This window comes from Culex quinquefasciatus, chromosome 2, assembly GCF_015732765.1.
Source record: "Culex quinquefasciatus strain JHB chromosome 2, VPISU_Cqui_1.0_pri_paternal, whole genome shotgun sequence".
NCBI lineage: Eukaryota > Metazoa > Arthropoda > Insecta > Diptera > Culicidae > Culex > Culex quinquefasciatus.
The window spans coordinates 147,613,620-147,629,755 of NC_051862.1; the positions used below are offsets into that span (position 1 = coordinate 147,613,620).

The window sequence follows — 16,136 nt, forward strand, 5'->3', positions numbered from 1 at the left end:
CTCCGGACTGGTTAAACGGATTTTGACCGTATTAGTCTCATTCGATCCGTCTTGGGGTCCCATAGGTCTCTATTTAAAATCAGCAAGTTTAGTTAGGTACTTGAAAAGTTATGCTAAAAAAACGAGTTTGGCGTATGTTTGGAAGATTGTAAAAAGGGTGGTTTTTGCAAGAAAACCTATCATGTTATACATTTTTAGAAAGGTATTAAAAAGACCTTTCCAATGAGCCCAAAACATTGAAGATCTGACAATCCTATCAAAAGTTATTAGCACTTAAGTGTTATTTATACACTTTTTGGACGCCGGATCTCAGATATTTCAATAAAAATGATTTCCGGGTCAATCATGCGACCCATCGTTAGTTAGATAATCGAAAGACCTTTCAAATGTACTTAAAACATTGAAGATCTGACAACTCTATCAAAAGTTATTAGCACTTAAATGTTATTTATACACTTTTTGGAGGCCGGATCTCAGATATTGTAATAGAAATATTGTCTGAAACATCCATGGGAACTATCGTTGAATAGGTTTTTTATCAGACCTTGCTGATGTGCCAGGAATATTGAAGGTCTGCGAACCCTATCAAAATAAATGAGTAATAAAGTTGATTTGTTAAACATGTTAAGGGGGAATGTTGCTATTTTTACTGAATGTATTTACTTTATGAATGTGAGGAAGGTACCAACCACCTGAAGGTGGATTAAGTAACGTTTTCTTAGCGTCAATCAAAATGATACTTTGTGAAACTTACTACTCTTTTAAATAAAAATAGTTTCGAACGTTCAAAATTAAAAGTGAAAGGGCTTTTAGCACTTCACTTTCACAAATTTCACAAAAGTTTCATATTTTTAACATTGAAAATCTAATCTATAAGATATCGCGAGATATTAATTGGATGACACTGAGAAAAACTATTTTTTCAGAAGAAAATTGTAGGAAATATTGGGTGGGGGACATTTCGCCGAATGTCGTTTCGCCGAGGGTCATTTCGCCGAAGGTCATTTCGCCGAATGTCGTTTCGCCAAATGGGACGTTTCGCCGAATAGGACGTTTCGCCGAAAGGAAAAAAAATGAAAAAAAAAATATAAAAAGGACAAAAATTTATTAAACTATTAAACTTACTCCAGGAGAACTCAGCGGAACAGTTGTCAATAAAGAAGACTACTTTGTTTATGTAAACTTTTGCGACAAAAAAGAAAAATTATATAAAAATAAAAAGTATGAAAACGAATTTATCATAATCTAATTTGATTTGGCAAAAAAACTTTTCATAGAATCATCAATAGTTTTGTTACATTTCTGTGTGTTTTTCCATTCTTTAAAACATGAGCAGTTCTTATCATACTTCTTAATGCAAAATTGAATGACTTGAAAAAGTTTCTGAAAATTGTCTATTCTTTTAAAATCAATATTGTTTTTTTTGTGTTTTCACATACTTTAAAAAAAAGAGCAGTTCTTTTGATGGTTTTAAGTGTAGTTGTCAGTCTAGATCAGAACATGTTTGGAAAAACATCAATTCTTTGAGACATCTTTATCTTTTTAAACATTTTTGGTTGTGTTTTTCCATTCTTTAAAACATGAGCAGTTCTTATCATAGTATTTAATTCGAAATTTTATGACTTCAATAAAAAAGTTTCTGGAAATTGTCCACTCTTTTAAAATTTATAATGTTGTGCTTCCACATTCTTTTAAAAAAGAGGAGTTCTTTTGATGGTTTTTAATGCGAAGTTATCTTTCTTGAACATGTTTTTGAATTTAACCCTCTACTGCCCAAATTTTTTTTTCGAAAATATTTATTTTTCCCGTGTTCAGGAGGTCATTTTGAGCAACTTTTGTTCTACGAAAAACTTTACTTCTCTTGTTTTATGTTTTCCTTGTTTTATTTTTAGTATTTTAATTTGCATTTATCTTGTTTAGTTTATGTTTGTTTTTGGTAGTATTTGGCCTATTCTACCATCTAATATAATTACATTTTGCCTATCTAATTTTTTCACGTTTTTACAGTCATTTTTTCAATTTTTTGCATGTTTTTCACATTTTCTGCTATAGAATGGCACCATCATCATTTAAATGCGAAAAAATGCGTAGAGGCATAGTCTGGGACACTACAAAAATTACTGCATACTTCTTTTTACTGAAAGTATAGGAAATGTTAGTAAAAAACACAGCCAAAGTTGACCCCTAAAAAAATGACATTTTTAAAAACACTGGCTAAGTCACATAAAACAAGTTAAACTCCCAACCCTGAAATTTTCTAAAATTTTAAGAGTTCTTCTTTCCAATGCTTTTTAAAGATCAAAAATCGGTTGGAAAATGGATTTTTGGCGATTTTTTAGATTGAAGCCCGTCTAGAGGCGGGGTTAGGTTGTAGAGGGTTAAAGAACATGAGCAGTTCTTTAAAAAATCTGACTTCAATGTACATGTCTGTGGAAAAATTATCCACTGTTTGAAATTTTTTTTTCACACTTTTTCAAACAAATAATTTTGAATATTGTCTGTGAATTTATGCAGCAGTTTTTTAAACAAAAAAAGAGTCTAACAAAACTATTCTAAAAGTGTTTGCCCCTACAGTAATCTTGTCTTTGTTAAACTTGTTGTAACTATGGATGTAATTCTTTCTTACTAAGCATTAAGCAGTAAAAAACAACAACAAAAAAACTAAAAAAAGAGCATTTTTAAAATACATGAAATTAAAAACACTTTCTATTAAATAGCATAAGAGACCATCTCTCAACCATTTATACAATGTCGAAATCTTAACAAAAAAAAACAACCCCCACACAACCCCCTCAGCGTCAACGTGATTTTTGGATGACCCCCAAACAGAACCTAAAAAATTCGGCGAAATGTCCATTCGGCGAAACGTACCATTCGGCGAAACGACCTTCGGCGAAACGACATTCGGCGAAATGTACCAGATCCGGAATATTCTCAACTATTTGAAAAAAATATAACCTGAAATTACTTTTTAATTGAAAACGATGCTCATTATCGATTATTTATCGATTACAAATTTTATTTTGTATTAAAAAAATGAAATTTAGTTTGACAAAATTTTAGATTTTTTCCGAGTTTTTTTCAAATTTTATATCCACAATTTACACAATCCTAAATCTAGCGCAAAAAAGCCTCGTTGACCCCTAAAAAGGTGGTTCTCTACCTTTATTACTCAAGGGGGAAAGGCTGATTTTCATAAACTTAATTATTAATTAATTTGTATCGTTGTGCAAGTGGCATAATTTGGGCTTTAATATTGTAAAATGATAACATGTTTGAAAATACTCAATATAAACAATTAATTAGAGAAGGCATATTTTTTAACTATAAGACTAGTACAAATATTTTTTAAGTATTTGTCCCCCAGACCCCCCCCCCTCGCTTTCCTCTTTGAAATTGGCTAGAAAAATCAGGAGACAAAACAAATATTTTCATCAAACTTCTAAATTAGAATGGAAATTAAAATGCATTCCCTTGCGTTTACAATCATTTTTAGCATGTATGGGTTGATTCAAAAATCTTTTGAATTTTTTAAACAGTATGTACAGTAGCGTGGTCCAAATCCGGGCTTTCTCGGGGCTACCTCCGGAAATCAAAGATTGCCCCATCACTAGGCTAAATTTCAAATTTGAGCTCATTCTGACCACGCTAATCGCTTGAAGTTAGTATGGAAAAAAATCGTCGAAATGTATGGAGAAAAGCAACTGTTTCAGTTTTTTTTACCTGTGGACGGCGCAATAGTCGTCCAATCTTTATCAATTCTGAGATCAAGAACCTTCATTCAACAACTTTCCCGAAGACACCATATTTTTAGGATATTTTGCTGAAAAGTTATTAGCTTCGAATTTAGCCTAGTGATGGGTCAATCTTTGATTTCAGGGGTAGCTCCGAGAACCGCCGAAATGGCCGTGATGATCGATTAAAAAAATGCATTTTCTAATTTAAAAGGCAACCAAATATTGAAATTTTACTAATTTTACGCAGAACTCGAATTTGATGTTAACTTCGGATAATCGAGGCGTCGGTTCATCGAGTCTGGACTGTAATTTTATATGCTCTTAAAATTTTAGGGTCCTTTTCTATGACCAAAGAAGTCATTTTGCGTCGTTGGTTTGTCCATACTAGTTTCCACTCAAAGGCTACAAATCAAATACATTACATAATTTTTTCCACATTTTCAAATATGGTAAAAATCAACGCGTGCAAATGCCCATCAATGAACGCTCCCTATCTTGTACTTGTACATTTTTGTTTGCTCCTTTGTTCCTCTGGTCATTGATGGTCACTTCAAACACCGTGCAACGACGTCCATTGTGTTCTGTTCCGCTACCCGCCAAGAAAGCATGTAATAATGTGCTGATCGTGATATTACGCCAGACGCCATTCCAACCCTTTTCTTCCGACGAGGAGAGTTTTTTTTTTTGCATTTCTTCTACGCCAAGCAAATTAACCCAGCCAAGCCAGCATCACAGTGAGGCCGGTTGCCTCCCTCCGAGAGAGAGATATGAATTTATTGATGATGATGGCCATTCTTACCGAGGGCATGCAAAACTGCAACTGCACTTTTAATGCTGCCAGCTACTGCTGGTGGTGCTGGTGAATCTCGTGAAATTCCTTCACTCCTCATCGCCGCTATGGAATGCATAATAATGCTAATGATAATAAAATAAAATAATAATAACATTAAAATTCCCCCGTTTTTTGCCCATTTTGCAGTTAGGGTTGTTCCTAAACTACACTCAAACCCGAATGGTTTGACATCAACTGTTGTCAAACGAACGGGGTCACTTTTTAGTTTGACACCCCTTTTACACGGCGTTCACACACACTACCGAACGTTTGTTTTGATAGTTTGCGTGAGCGGCTTGTAACAAGTGACAGTTCGTCACTTTTTAGTTTGACTTTGACTAACCAACGGGGTACAAACTAAAAAAGTGTCAAACGAAAAAGTGACCAACCACCGGGGGTTGAAAGTATAAAACTACGCAAAATCAAACTTTTATTCAGTAAACTCGCTGTTTCTCGCCAATAGTTCATTTTAGTTTGAGGTTTACATTGATTATTATGTAAAATGGTCCGGTGAACACGATGGTGTTAAAATAAAACAAATAAAAATATAAGGAATCGGTCAAAACTTAATTTTTATATTTAAAACATTAAGATATAATATAAGGAGGTTTTTATGGGTTAAAATTTTATTTTTATCGAATTTCTTGGACAAGTGTTTTTCTCAAAAAGTTGCAAAGTTATGATTAAAAAAAAAATGTTTTTTAGAAAATCGTCAAAACAGAAAGCGGTGCCAAAAATAAAGGGATATTCCAATCAGCACCAAACTTGTAATTTTGTTAACTATCGATAGATGAACGTTTCAAGTTTGGTACAAATCGGTTAAGGTCGAGTTCAAAAATGTACCTAGTTGACCAGGAATGACCCAAAATTGCTTATGCGTAATGAATAATTCCTCTGAAAATAATTACCCATTTTGCTCGAACAAAAAATGCATGTAGTCAGCAAGCTAAGTTCGCCGCAATTTACACCCTTGTTAGTACGAAACGCTACACGTGAAATACTTTCCCTCAAAACAAACCACCAACATACCAGAGCAGTGAAGCAGATAAAAAATTCCAACCATTTCACTTTGGCACGCAAATCGCAATACCTGTCCAAGGAAAGGAACTTTGCGGTATCCGTACAAATCTTGCTCAGCAGTCCTTTTTTCTCCATTTGAAATGACCACCGCATTCTTGGGTCCAAACCGTGCCCGCTTACCCTACCAAATCAAAAGGAATTGGAGTTCCGACCATGTACGCAAATGCGGTGTACTTACAAACGGGTGGAAAGCACTGAGAAATCTGAGAACAAACCGCGAAAAAAGGACCGCGACGAAACCTTCAAATTCCATTCGGTTCTTGTTTGTCACCAAGACCCTCTAGGGAACCATTTTCAGTGTTGACCCAAGTTTGGTTCGGTGGTGCTCCTCGGATCAAGATGCGTTTGGCAGTGCGACACGATTCGCATTTTTTATCCTTACAGTGTGGAAGCATAGCATGCAAATTTTCTGTTTGTTGATGCGCCAAACGCAGCGAAATCTGTGGAAAAAGTTGAGGTACAGAAGTTTTTCGGTCAATTTTCTATACAGTAGGATGTAACACAAATTACATTTTTGCGGGCATTTAAGGGCTTGTACCCGTGGGCATACTAAGCAAAAATCCTGAATATCAACGTTGTCGTGCTATCTTATCGCACGTCGCTTTTTGACGTTGACGTAGAAAAACGCGTTTCAATGTTTGAATAAACAAGAAATAGAGCACGCAATATAAACAATAACAAACACGTTTTGTTTGGTTGACCATTCTGTGCATTGTCCCGTTCCACCATTGGTTGAATTTGGTTGCTGAAGTCCCGTTTTATAATTAAAAATGTCGGGTATGTACTTGTGTCAAACGCGTTCTGACCTTAAATCCCTTTGGCCAGTTGTCGCTCTAACATCAATTTTCAAGATGTGTCAAGACAGCACGACAAGATTGAAACTTCTTTCATATGAAGAGTGACAACAATGCACGATGTTTTTTTCGGTTTTTATTGAATATCTCAGAATTGAAATCAAATTTTGGGGATCTGTGAAGGTCAAGAGGTGAGCTGCACAAAATGGCGTTCTTAACTCAATTTGGCCCAAAATGCACGTGCGACAAGTGGGCACGACAGCGACGATATGAGCTTGACGTAACGAGACCACTTCTAAAAATATTTGTTTTCGAAATGTTCAGGAAATTTAAAAAAATCGTTAAAGAAACATTGAAGATTGGTTGCTGACATACAGCAAAGATAACAGAAAATCAAAAGGGAATAATGAAGTTCTCAAAATTTTACCCAAAAAACCCTCCAATTTTTTATGCCAGTATCTCAACAACTAATGGTCCAATTTTCAATATAAAAAACGTTAATTTTTTTAAAATTTTCTGATCTTTTCGAAATTATATCTTGAAAATTTTGGAATCATGGTTAACATGACAAAAGGGCGTAAAATTAAGCTTTTCTTCGAAAAGAAAATTTCACAGGTGGTTCATGGTTAAAAAATACGTAAAAAAATATACGGATTTTGGGATATTGATAAAACAATTTGCGAAAACAAAGTCAGGATCTACAACTTTAACAAAGACACCAAATCGATCAGAATTTTTTTAAAAAGATACAGATTTTCCATTGACACAAAATGGCTTCTCTGATCATATTTTAGGGTCAAACAAAGTGTGAGCTAAATCAAAAAATACAAAACATAAAAAGGACAAAATCAACCGATGGATTTTACAAAGCTGATTTTGGATTTTTTTAGGTTCATAAACCTTTTTCTCTTAAATTAATATATTGTAAAACCATCAAGCGAAACTTATTTTTTTAAGATTTTTATCTCCTTTTACAAAATCTTAATTTTAATTCAAAAGGCAAAAATTATTTAATTTGTAACGAAATCGACATTTTAATTCAAAATAAAAACAAAACCAAAAGTAGTATTTTATCTTTCACGGGAATCGTCCACCCAAATAATCAAATATCGTTAAAATTAAACAGGACGCTGAAAAAAATTGTAATGTTTTTAAAAGTTGACTTTAAAGCTTTCATTTTATTTTGAATAAAACATTTTTTTAAACATTTCTAAATTTGTTGAAAACTTCTTCTTGAGGTACTTTGGACACATCTCTATACACAGCTAAAAAAGTAATCCAGCTGCGTGTAAAAGGCCTGGGTGTAAAATAAATATTGCATTATTTTATGCAATTTTATGTGATTTTACACCCTGAAATATATAGCCCATCAGTATAGGGACGTGGCGTTACATCGTGCTGCCACCTGTTTTTTTGAGGTGCAAGAGTGGAAAAGTGCTGAGTCATCGTCTAAAAATAGACGGCGTCCTATCTCGCCCAGCAAAATTAAGTCGATAAAGTAGTCGGCTTCGATGAGAAAAAGTGGTCGTAGTCTAAAAATAGCGACGCCATCCCCCTATGGGAAACCTACTTGACTGAAGTGTCAAGCTCATATATGCGTTTATCCTTATAACTTTTCATCGGTCTGATGTTTGAGTGGGCTAAGGCGCCAGTCCTTACTGTTGGTGCTGGGTTTGAATCCCGTCGGTTGCAACATTTTTTTTTGTGTTTGCAAAAAAAAATACATGCAGTGTGTAATATTAAGTGTATATTTTGACGAAGGTGATGTGCATGCTTTTGCATACGATTTTACCATCGGATTTTTTGCTGTGTACCAAGGTCTGTATGGTTACATACCATTCCGTTTGTATTTCATATATAGATTGCATTCGATTGTACAAGTTTTTTCGATAAAAATTACTTGAAAAGTATACTGTGTTTTTAAAAAAAAACATTAAACTAATCATCTGTACTTATCAAAAATATTGAACCATTTACGTATCAAGCAAGGGTTTTAAAAATTCCTCATTTCACCCCAACGATCCTCGCACTACTTGATTCCCCTTTCAACTGATTCTACAAGTGCTCCTCCTTTCTCCCTCTTTAAAGTTGCACATTGCTGCAATTGCAACTCTGGGGAGCCACCACTTAAATCGCCCCCAACCCCGCCACCGGTGTTCGATTGTCGAATGATCCCAAAAATGTGTTAAATCGCGTTTTATTGTAATTCAATACGAAGCATTTCTTTAGACCCAGCGTGCTTACTGTTTTTCGCTGGAACGCGATTCTTCCTCTGACGGCCATCAACTACTCGGCAGAAGAAGAAAAATATGCATCCCAAGATGCAATTGGGGCGGCCGGTGCGGAACCTGGCGCGCGCACTTTGAATAAAACGTGTTGTCCCGTCGAAGGTAAGGGAAGAAAAAAAAAAGGAAAACAGAGATGGACGACTGAGGGAGGGGGGTGAAATATATAGGGAAATGCTCGGTGCACACTATTATCGATACATGATATCATCAAAGGTATAATTTATATGATCGTGGGGCAACCGTTTGGTGTTGAGCGCTGGACAGTGGGAAAAATTGATTTGAATTGAAGTATGAAAAAGAGACAATTTTCCATCATTATTTTTTCCTTACAAGTTTCCATACAATTTTGGAGGCTGGTCATACAAAATGGGTATGTAAATGTATGAAATTTTGTATATTTAGAAGGGATTTTCTGATTGATTTGGTGTCTTTGGCAATGTTTTAGGATACGATTAGGACTTTTCGGAGAAAAAATATTTCTGATTTTTTTTAATTCCTGAAATACGTATTTTTTACATTTTTATTTTTTATATTCTGAGCCATAGTTTAAAATCTGGTATAGGTGATATGAAATACCTATATTATATTTTTAAATCGAATTTGCAATTGAAAAGTACTCTACAGTTTGTTGATAAAATGTGCTGTTTTCAAGCTACATTCAGATACACGTTTCAGATTTCTTTTCTTTTTTTTTGCGTTTAAACATACTTTTTGAAGAAAAAATCACACACACATGCTATTTTTGAAAAGTTGAAAAGTTCTTTATAGAATTTTGAAAATTGGGCTGTTCGTATCTGAGATATAGCTTCACAAAGAATTCGAATTGATGATTTTTTTGTGTCACCTAATTAGCCTGTAATTTTCAACTGACGATAACTCGGAAACTATTGTTCCGAAGTTAAATGTTAAAAAAATAAACTTTTGTGGAATTTTCTGATCAATTTAATGAAAATATTTAAAAAAATATATAATTTGGTCTAAACTGTGAAATAAGGAAAATTATCAATTTTGGAGACCTTTTCAAAAGTAAAGCTTGTTTTTTTTTTTTCATTTGAAACTATTTCTCAAAACCAAATTATTCGCTCTACAGCATTGCCTTGGCGTTCTCGATTGCGAGATTCCTACTCGAAACTAGGTGTCCGAAGGCTTAATTGTTGAGGCAATTGCAAACCTCTTTTTACACCTAAGCTTCCATCCACCCCGGGATTAGAACTGAAGACCTTTGGATTGTTATTAGTCCAACCGCCTACCAGCGACTCCACCAAGACCCAGGGAGACGACTCCTACACCTGGACTGAGCTATCGACCTAACCCTTTAGGTTAGACCGGGGCCAACATTTACTTCCCTAACCGACGGAAGGCGTGGTCAAACAAATCTCGTCTCGAAAAATGCCACCGGGACCGTCTGGGATCGAACCCAAGCCGACTGGGTGAGAAGCAATCACGCTTACCCCTACACCACGGTCCCGGTTTGAAATTATTTCTATATTTTCCGAAAAACACAATGTCTCAGAAGATGTATTATTTAATCCCCTTAAATTTATCAAAGCCATTTTTTATCCTATTTGGGGTCCCAAACAACCTCCCAAAATTTGGGACCGATTGATGAGACTACGATCGGCGCAAGCGATTAAAATTTGTATGGAAATCACTAAAGGGAAACGCATTTTTTTTACAAATTTACAACAGCCTAACTAAATTTTCATTTAAATTATATTTGGATAACTTAAGAAGGAAGAGAAGGTGGTCAAAAACGTTACAAAATATTAAGATGATCGTAGGAAGCGTTCTTTTATTACGTAACTCAGTTGGGGGGGTCGGAGGTCGTGTTACGCTCCATACAAATTTATTAAAATTTGTATGGAAATTTTGTTACGAGGGAGAGGAGGGGGTCTAAAAATCCGTTTTTTTTGCGTTACGTAATAAAAGAATGCTCCCTTATTTTAATTATCAAAGAAGTAAGATTTTTGTATGCTACTCTAGATGCTACTTGTAATGATCAAAATCTTTTCTTATATTCAATAAAAATATCTTTTACCCAATTTTGAACAACTCTGAAAAGTTCGGGTTTGCCCACATTCCACGTGTCCCGTCGTCAATCCGAACCCTTTGGAATGTACCATCCATAAGTACTTGCAAAGAAGATTTGCGTCGTCCTCGTCGTCGAGAACAAAGGAAGGGAACCTGCAGGAGATCAACCCGGAGATGATGCTGCTGCTGCTGCTCGCAGAAGTTCTGGTAGCGCAGAAATTAGAGGCAAAATGCGCCCGCTTTTGGTCAGTAAATAAGTCACGATTTCTTCATTCTGCGGCGGCGGTGGCGGCTGCGATCGATCGATCGCGGCTTTTAATTCGTTTACGTGTTTTACCATGGCTGGAGAGAGAAGCTCGGGTTTTTTCCCTGCATTATTCGTCCTGGAAAGAGTGACCCGCCGGGCGAAATTTGCGTTCGTGGTTATTTTTTGCGAAAACAATGGAACATGATTGGTTTGAAATGATAAAAAGTTAACATTCCTGCGAAAGTGACTATCGCCGTGCATCTGTCCCAAAATGTGATAAAATCTAGCTTCGTTAACCGACAATTTAAAATTATGTTTTAAAGAATTTCGAGAAAAAAATAATTGAATTTCCCTCATTACAGACACTATCAGCGCCATGGAGACTCCGAGAAAAAGTACAAGTGTAATTTCGCCAGTTGTGACTTTGCGACGCGCGTTCCCGGACATTTGAAAAGACATCTTTTGGTGCACAGCGGAACCAAACCGTACTCCTGCCCACATTGTGATTACAGCTGCAACAACATTGTAAGCATAATTTTGTTGAATTAGTCTATTTCATCTAATGTTTCATATCATTACAGGAAAATCTCCGCAAACACGTGATTTCGACATCCAAGCATAAAGGAAAGTATTTGTACGAGTGCAAATTCTGCTCGTTGCACGATGAACAGGGCTCGAACGTGTTCAAATCGAACTTTAGCAAAGACTACAAAGATCATTTGATGGGAGTGCATAAATTCACCTCGGAAAAGGCAACCCAGGTGGCGCGAATTTAAAAGGCGAAACATATTTTGTTATATGTTTCTCCTAAGTAAAATAAAATTGCGAGAAAAATCAAATTATTTTACAAAATGATGACACTTCCAAAAACTAAACTAGGCTAACACAATAGCTATATTTTTTTAAATGTCCCATAAGCTATGGGATTTCTTATGTTTATAGGATCTTTTCAAATCTAGGTTAAATTTTCAAAACAACCTATCCATCATGGGTTTTCTATGCAGATAGGACCTTTTGAAAATTTAATCTAGAAATACAACTCTGGATATACTTCAAAATGTTTAGAATCTACAGAACATTTGAAGCCATTTTTTTGCATTTCCTTTGCAAATGGCTTGTGTATTTTATCCGATTTTATGAAATGTTGAAAAAACCAAAAAAAAACAATGCATTATATTTTCCTACCAAAATATCAAAACAAAAGTTACTCATATTTTTATCTAGAGCTAACTTGACGAGTGTCCTTAAATTGTGACTTTGAATTTCACAAAAACTTTAAAAAATGTTTGATTTATAACACTCAATTAATTGTTGCATCCATTGACCCCTTGTTCACTATGCTTTTTTTTGTTTTTGACGTTTGTCTGCTTTTTATGTGGGCTACAGCCCAGTTATCGAGCGCTCAGTTGAAAAGCAACCAAGTTAAACAACCCCCGGTTATTCAACAAGTACTGTAGAACATTTTTAATATATTTCACATGAAAAATTCGTATAATACTTAATTCATTCCATTCATGTTAACGAATTTCTGCTGCAAATCTACAACATTTGCAAAACAGCGTCAGAGTGTTCGTTCATGGAACTGCCAAAGCTTTTAATTCATTTACGGGTGCTTTTATTTCATTCGCAAACCTTACTCTAGTACGCCACCTACATTTGACTGATAAAATTACAATCCACATAATCCACACCATAGCGAAGACACCCTCCGTCAAATTCACCACCGGGGACTAAAATCAAAGATGCCGTACAACTAGATGCATAACTCGGCGAACAAGCGAACAACCAAAAGAGGACATCTGGAAGTTGCTAAAAGAGATGGAAAGAATGTTAAGTTGGCTGGTTATCCACTGCACACATTCTCAATACTCACCGGTGTTGTAAACCCCAGCGCCACCTCAGATTATGCCGCTTTTCGTTGTACTCCTCTTCGTTGGATCCTTCTACTCATAGAGACCCTAAATAGGGAGACTGGTCTAAGCTGGCTAAATCGATCTGGCAACGTATATTTTGAGCTTGGCAACACTGATAAGTTTTGCTGGGCGTAAAGGCAAATGCTCGTTTGGATACGTCAAACTCGTGTCTGTTTGGGTACGTCAAATTCACTTCGACCAGTCTCCCTATTAAGGATCTCTATCTACTCACCGTGGAAATTCACTTTATCGCACTTGTCCAAAAACCGGAAGTTAATCTTCTTCAACGCAACCTCGTTGATCACGCAACGCTTCGGCAGCGCCGTCTCCTCGATGATCTTGCCCTGGTCCTCGCGCGAATTGACCTTCAACCACCAATCCCGGGCCAGCACCACTGAATACAACCGGTGCGAATCCACATTGCTACCTCTCATCCTACAAAAACAAACAAAATCAATCACAAACCCCATAAAACACTAAAGCTTCCTTTTTACGCATTCCGACCGTGGAACAGCTGCAGTTCCTACAGGAAGGCCAGGCCTTGTCCTTTTCGAGCACTCAACCTCGTCCCGCTCCCGCACCACCCTCCTTCGAAGGCGTTCCGCTGCTGCTGTTTGGCTCACAAAGGGTCCGAGTCCTGGCTGCTGCCGCGGTCGGCTTTGCTTTGCGTCCTAGACCCACCAGCACCACGGACCCACCAAAGTTTTTGTTTACATTTGCGACTTAGAAGTACTCGGTTAAACGCGAACGTCAAAATGAAAGTAATTATACAGTCGTATTAAAAGTTAATACTTTTAAATCAGTTAGTAAGGAGATTTTCAAAAACTGTAGCAGTAAAAGTTTTCATTTTTAAAACATGAAGAAAATTTACCCTTCAGCAAATTTTGGCAACTTTTTGATTCAAAAGTAAGCTACTTTTGTCATTATAGTAATATTTTTTGTGTGGCATAAACGACGATTTGTTGGTCAACCAGTGTTGCGAATTATATTTTTATCGGCAAGGGGTGATTCCAAGGAAGTAACTACGGTGAATCGTGCTGGGACACATTTCAGAAGATTTTTTACATGAAGTGTTACGTCGGGGTCGGTGATATAACTCCGTTTTGGGGGTCTTTGAATCTATAAAATTAATTGGTTTTTCGCGCCATCCTGGAATTACGTCAACTGAAAATCCGCCGGCATCCGAACCGGTCCACGATTCACAAGTCAACCTGTGTGCCATCGGAAACGGTATAAAATTTCCGATCGTATGATATCCAAACTTCTGGGTTATCTATGAAACCCATGTTTTTAAATGCGTAGGTAAAAAGTAAGTTTGGTCCATCAGAACAAAAAGATATATCAAACCTAGGCGCATTATTGTTTACAGCGATAAAGCTTATTTTTCTGAGTACAATGAACCTTTGTACGACCACAAAGAGTTTAAAATTGATTTTTATATCAATTTTGAAAAATAACCGCGCGGTCCTTCTTGACAGAAACGCTCCTACTTGACAGAAACGCTCCTACTTGACAGCTCGTTTCAAGGGGACCATAGTTGATCCATCGAAAAAATGTTGTGCTGTCAAAATTTTTTGCATTAAAATAAAAAAAAGTGATCAGGAATGGTTTTAATCGTGTTTTTCACCGTTGTACATAAAAATTTACATAGGGCTTTAGTACCCAATTTAAGGCCCCAATTTTGCATGGAATCCGTTTAATGCAACCATTTCCCAATCAAAGCGTTTTCGGCTAGACGGGTTCATTCCGCTTCGAATTCCGCTTCGAAAATTGCTTCGAAATTTTCTAAACAGATTGTCTGATTGAGTTCCGCTTCGGTTCCGTTTGAGCAATTTTTGCACAAGGGCGACACCTGCTGGTGTATGGTGGAACCTCGATGACATTTCGCCGAGTTTTGCCGAAGCGGGTTTCTTGTTGATTTTTGGCAATCAAACGTCAAAGTGTTAGGAAAAAAGTAGGAAGTAGGAAAACTTGTTCGAACCTGTTTTCTTTCGCGCCACGTTTTTTTTACGGAAAAACCTCGGGAAAAACAGATTTGCCGTGGAATTAATCGGACTGGTGAGTTAAGCTCGTTATAAAAAAAATATAAAATAACAGTGACAGTAAGTAAAAGTTTATTTCGTTTTTTTTTTTCAAATTTTTCCCGCAGACACGTTTGACCACAAAGCAAACCTGGCGGAAGCTTCCCTTTTCGACACGTCCCAGAAGTCCTCGCTGTGGATCGAGGTGATGATCAAGTTTTTGCGGCAGGTGGTGCTGGGGGACGGGCGGAAGGCGGCTTCCAAACCGCACTCAACCAGGCAATCAACGCTCGCAACCAAAGTGGCCGCCCTTCCTCACGCTCACGACAAGAACACGCAAACCTGCGTTGTGGGAGGTACCATACGTACAACCGGGTGGTGCAACCACCGGTCCACAATGCTTCTTGTAGGCAGGTTCTTTCATCAAGTTCCCGACGCAGAACAGCTAGTTTGGTCCGCCGAGCCCTGCCCAGATCGTCAAGCAGCACAACGTCAGTGGCAAGGGATCCGAAATGTTGACCGAAGCCACCAACAATGACGTCGTTACGGATTGCACCGAGGAATACAATCTGTCAGTGGTTTATGTTTATTTTACAAAATAAAAAAAAAATATGAGGACTGGGGGATTGGGTTCGTGTTAGGCGTTTCATTTGACGAGAAATTTAAATAATAAATAAAATTCTTTCAAAATAAGAAAAAATGCTTTAATCAACCTCTCTGGTTGAATTCAAATTAATTTTGGATTCAACCAAAATAAAAAAGAAAACCAAAAAGTAAAAACAAGAATAAGAAGAAGCAGCTGTCAAAACTAATCCGTCCATTCCGTTTCGATTCCGTTTGAATTCCGCTTGAACCGATTTGCGGCGAAAACTCAAACGGAACCGGTTGTTGCGTTTGAAACGGAATGCGTTTTAGAATCTAAAACGAACACTGTTTATAATTCGAATCGAACTTTTTTCGCTCAAGCGGAATTCTAAACGGAATTCAAACGGAACGTGCTGAGTGGGAATTGTACCAGTTTCAGTTTACAGCATTTTCTCATCAATTGCGCAGCTCTTTCCAAAACCCAAGTGTTCGCTCCAAGCGAGTTGCACAACCGCTGGGCAGTCTTTCGAAACGTCACCGTGGAACTGGTATTCACCACACTCACAAACACAAACGCAGCGCAAAACGTCAACAACATTATTTCATTC

At 36.8% G+C, this 16,136-nt stretch overlaps 1 protein-coding gene across 1 annotated transcript in view; it reads left to right on the plus strand.

Moving 5' to 3' along the window:
• The window catches only part of LOC6043009 (zinc finger protein ZFAT), a 155,230-nt gene extending 143,395 nt beyond the window's left edge, over positions 1-11,835 (plus strand). Inside the window, 2 exon segments of the mRNA XM_038254872.1 lie at positions 11,372-11,534; positions 11,591-11,835. Of these exon segments, the coding sequence (XP_038110800.1) occupies positions 11,372-11,534; positions 11,591-11,785 (358 nt within the window). The 3' untranslated portion in view covers positions 11,786-11,835.
• The last annotated feature ends 4,301 nt before the right edge of the window (positions 11,836-16,136 follow it).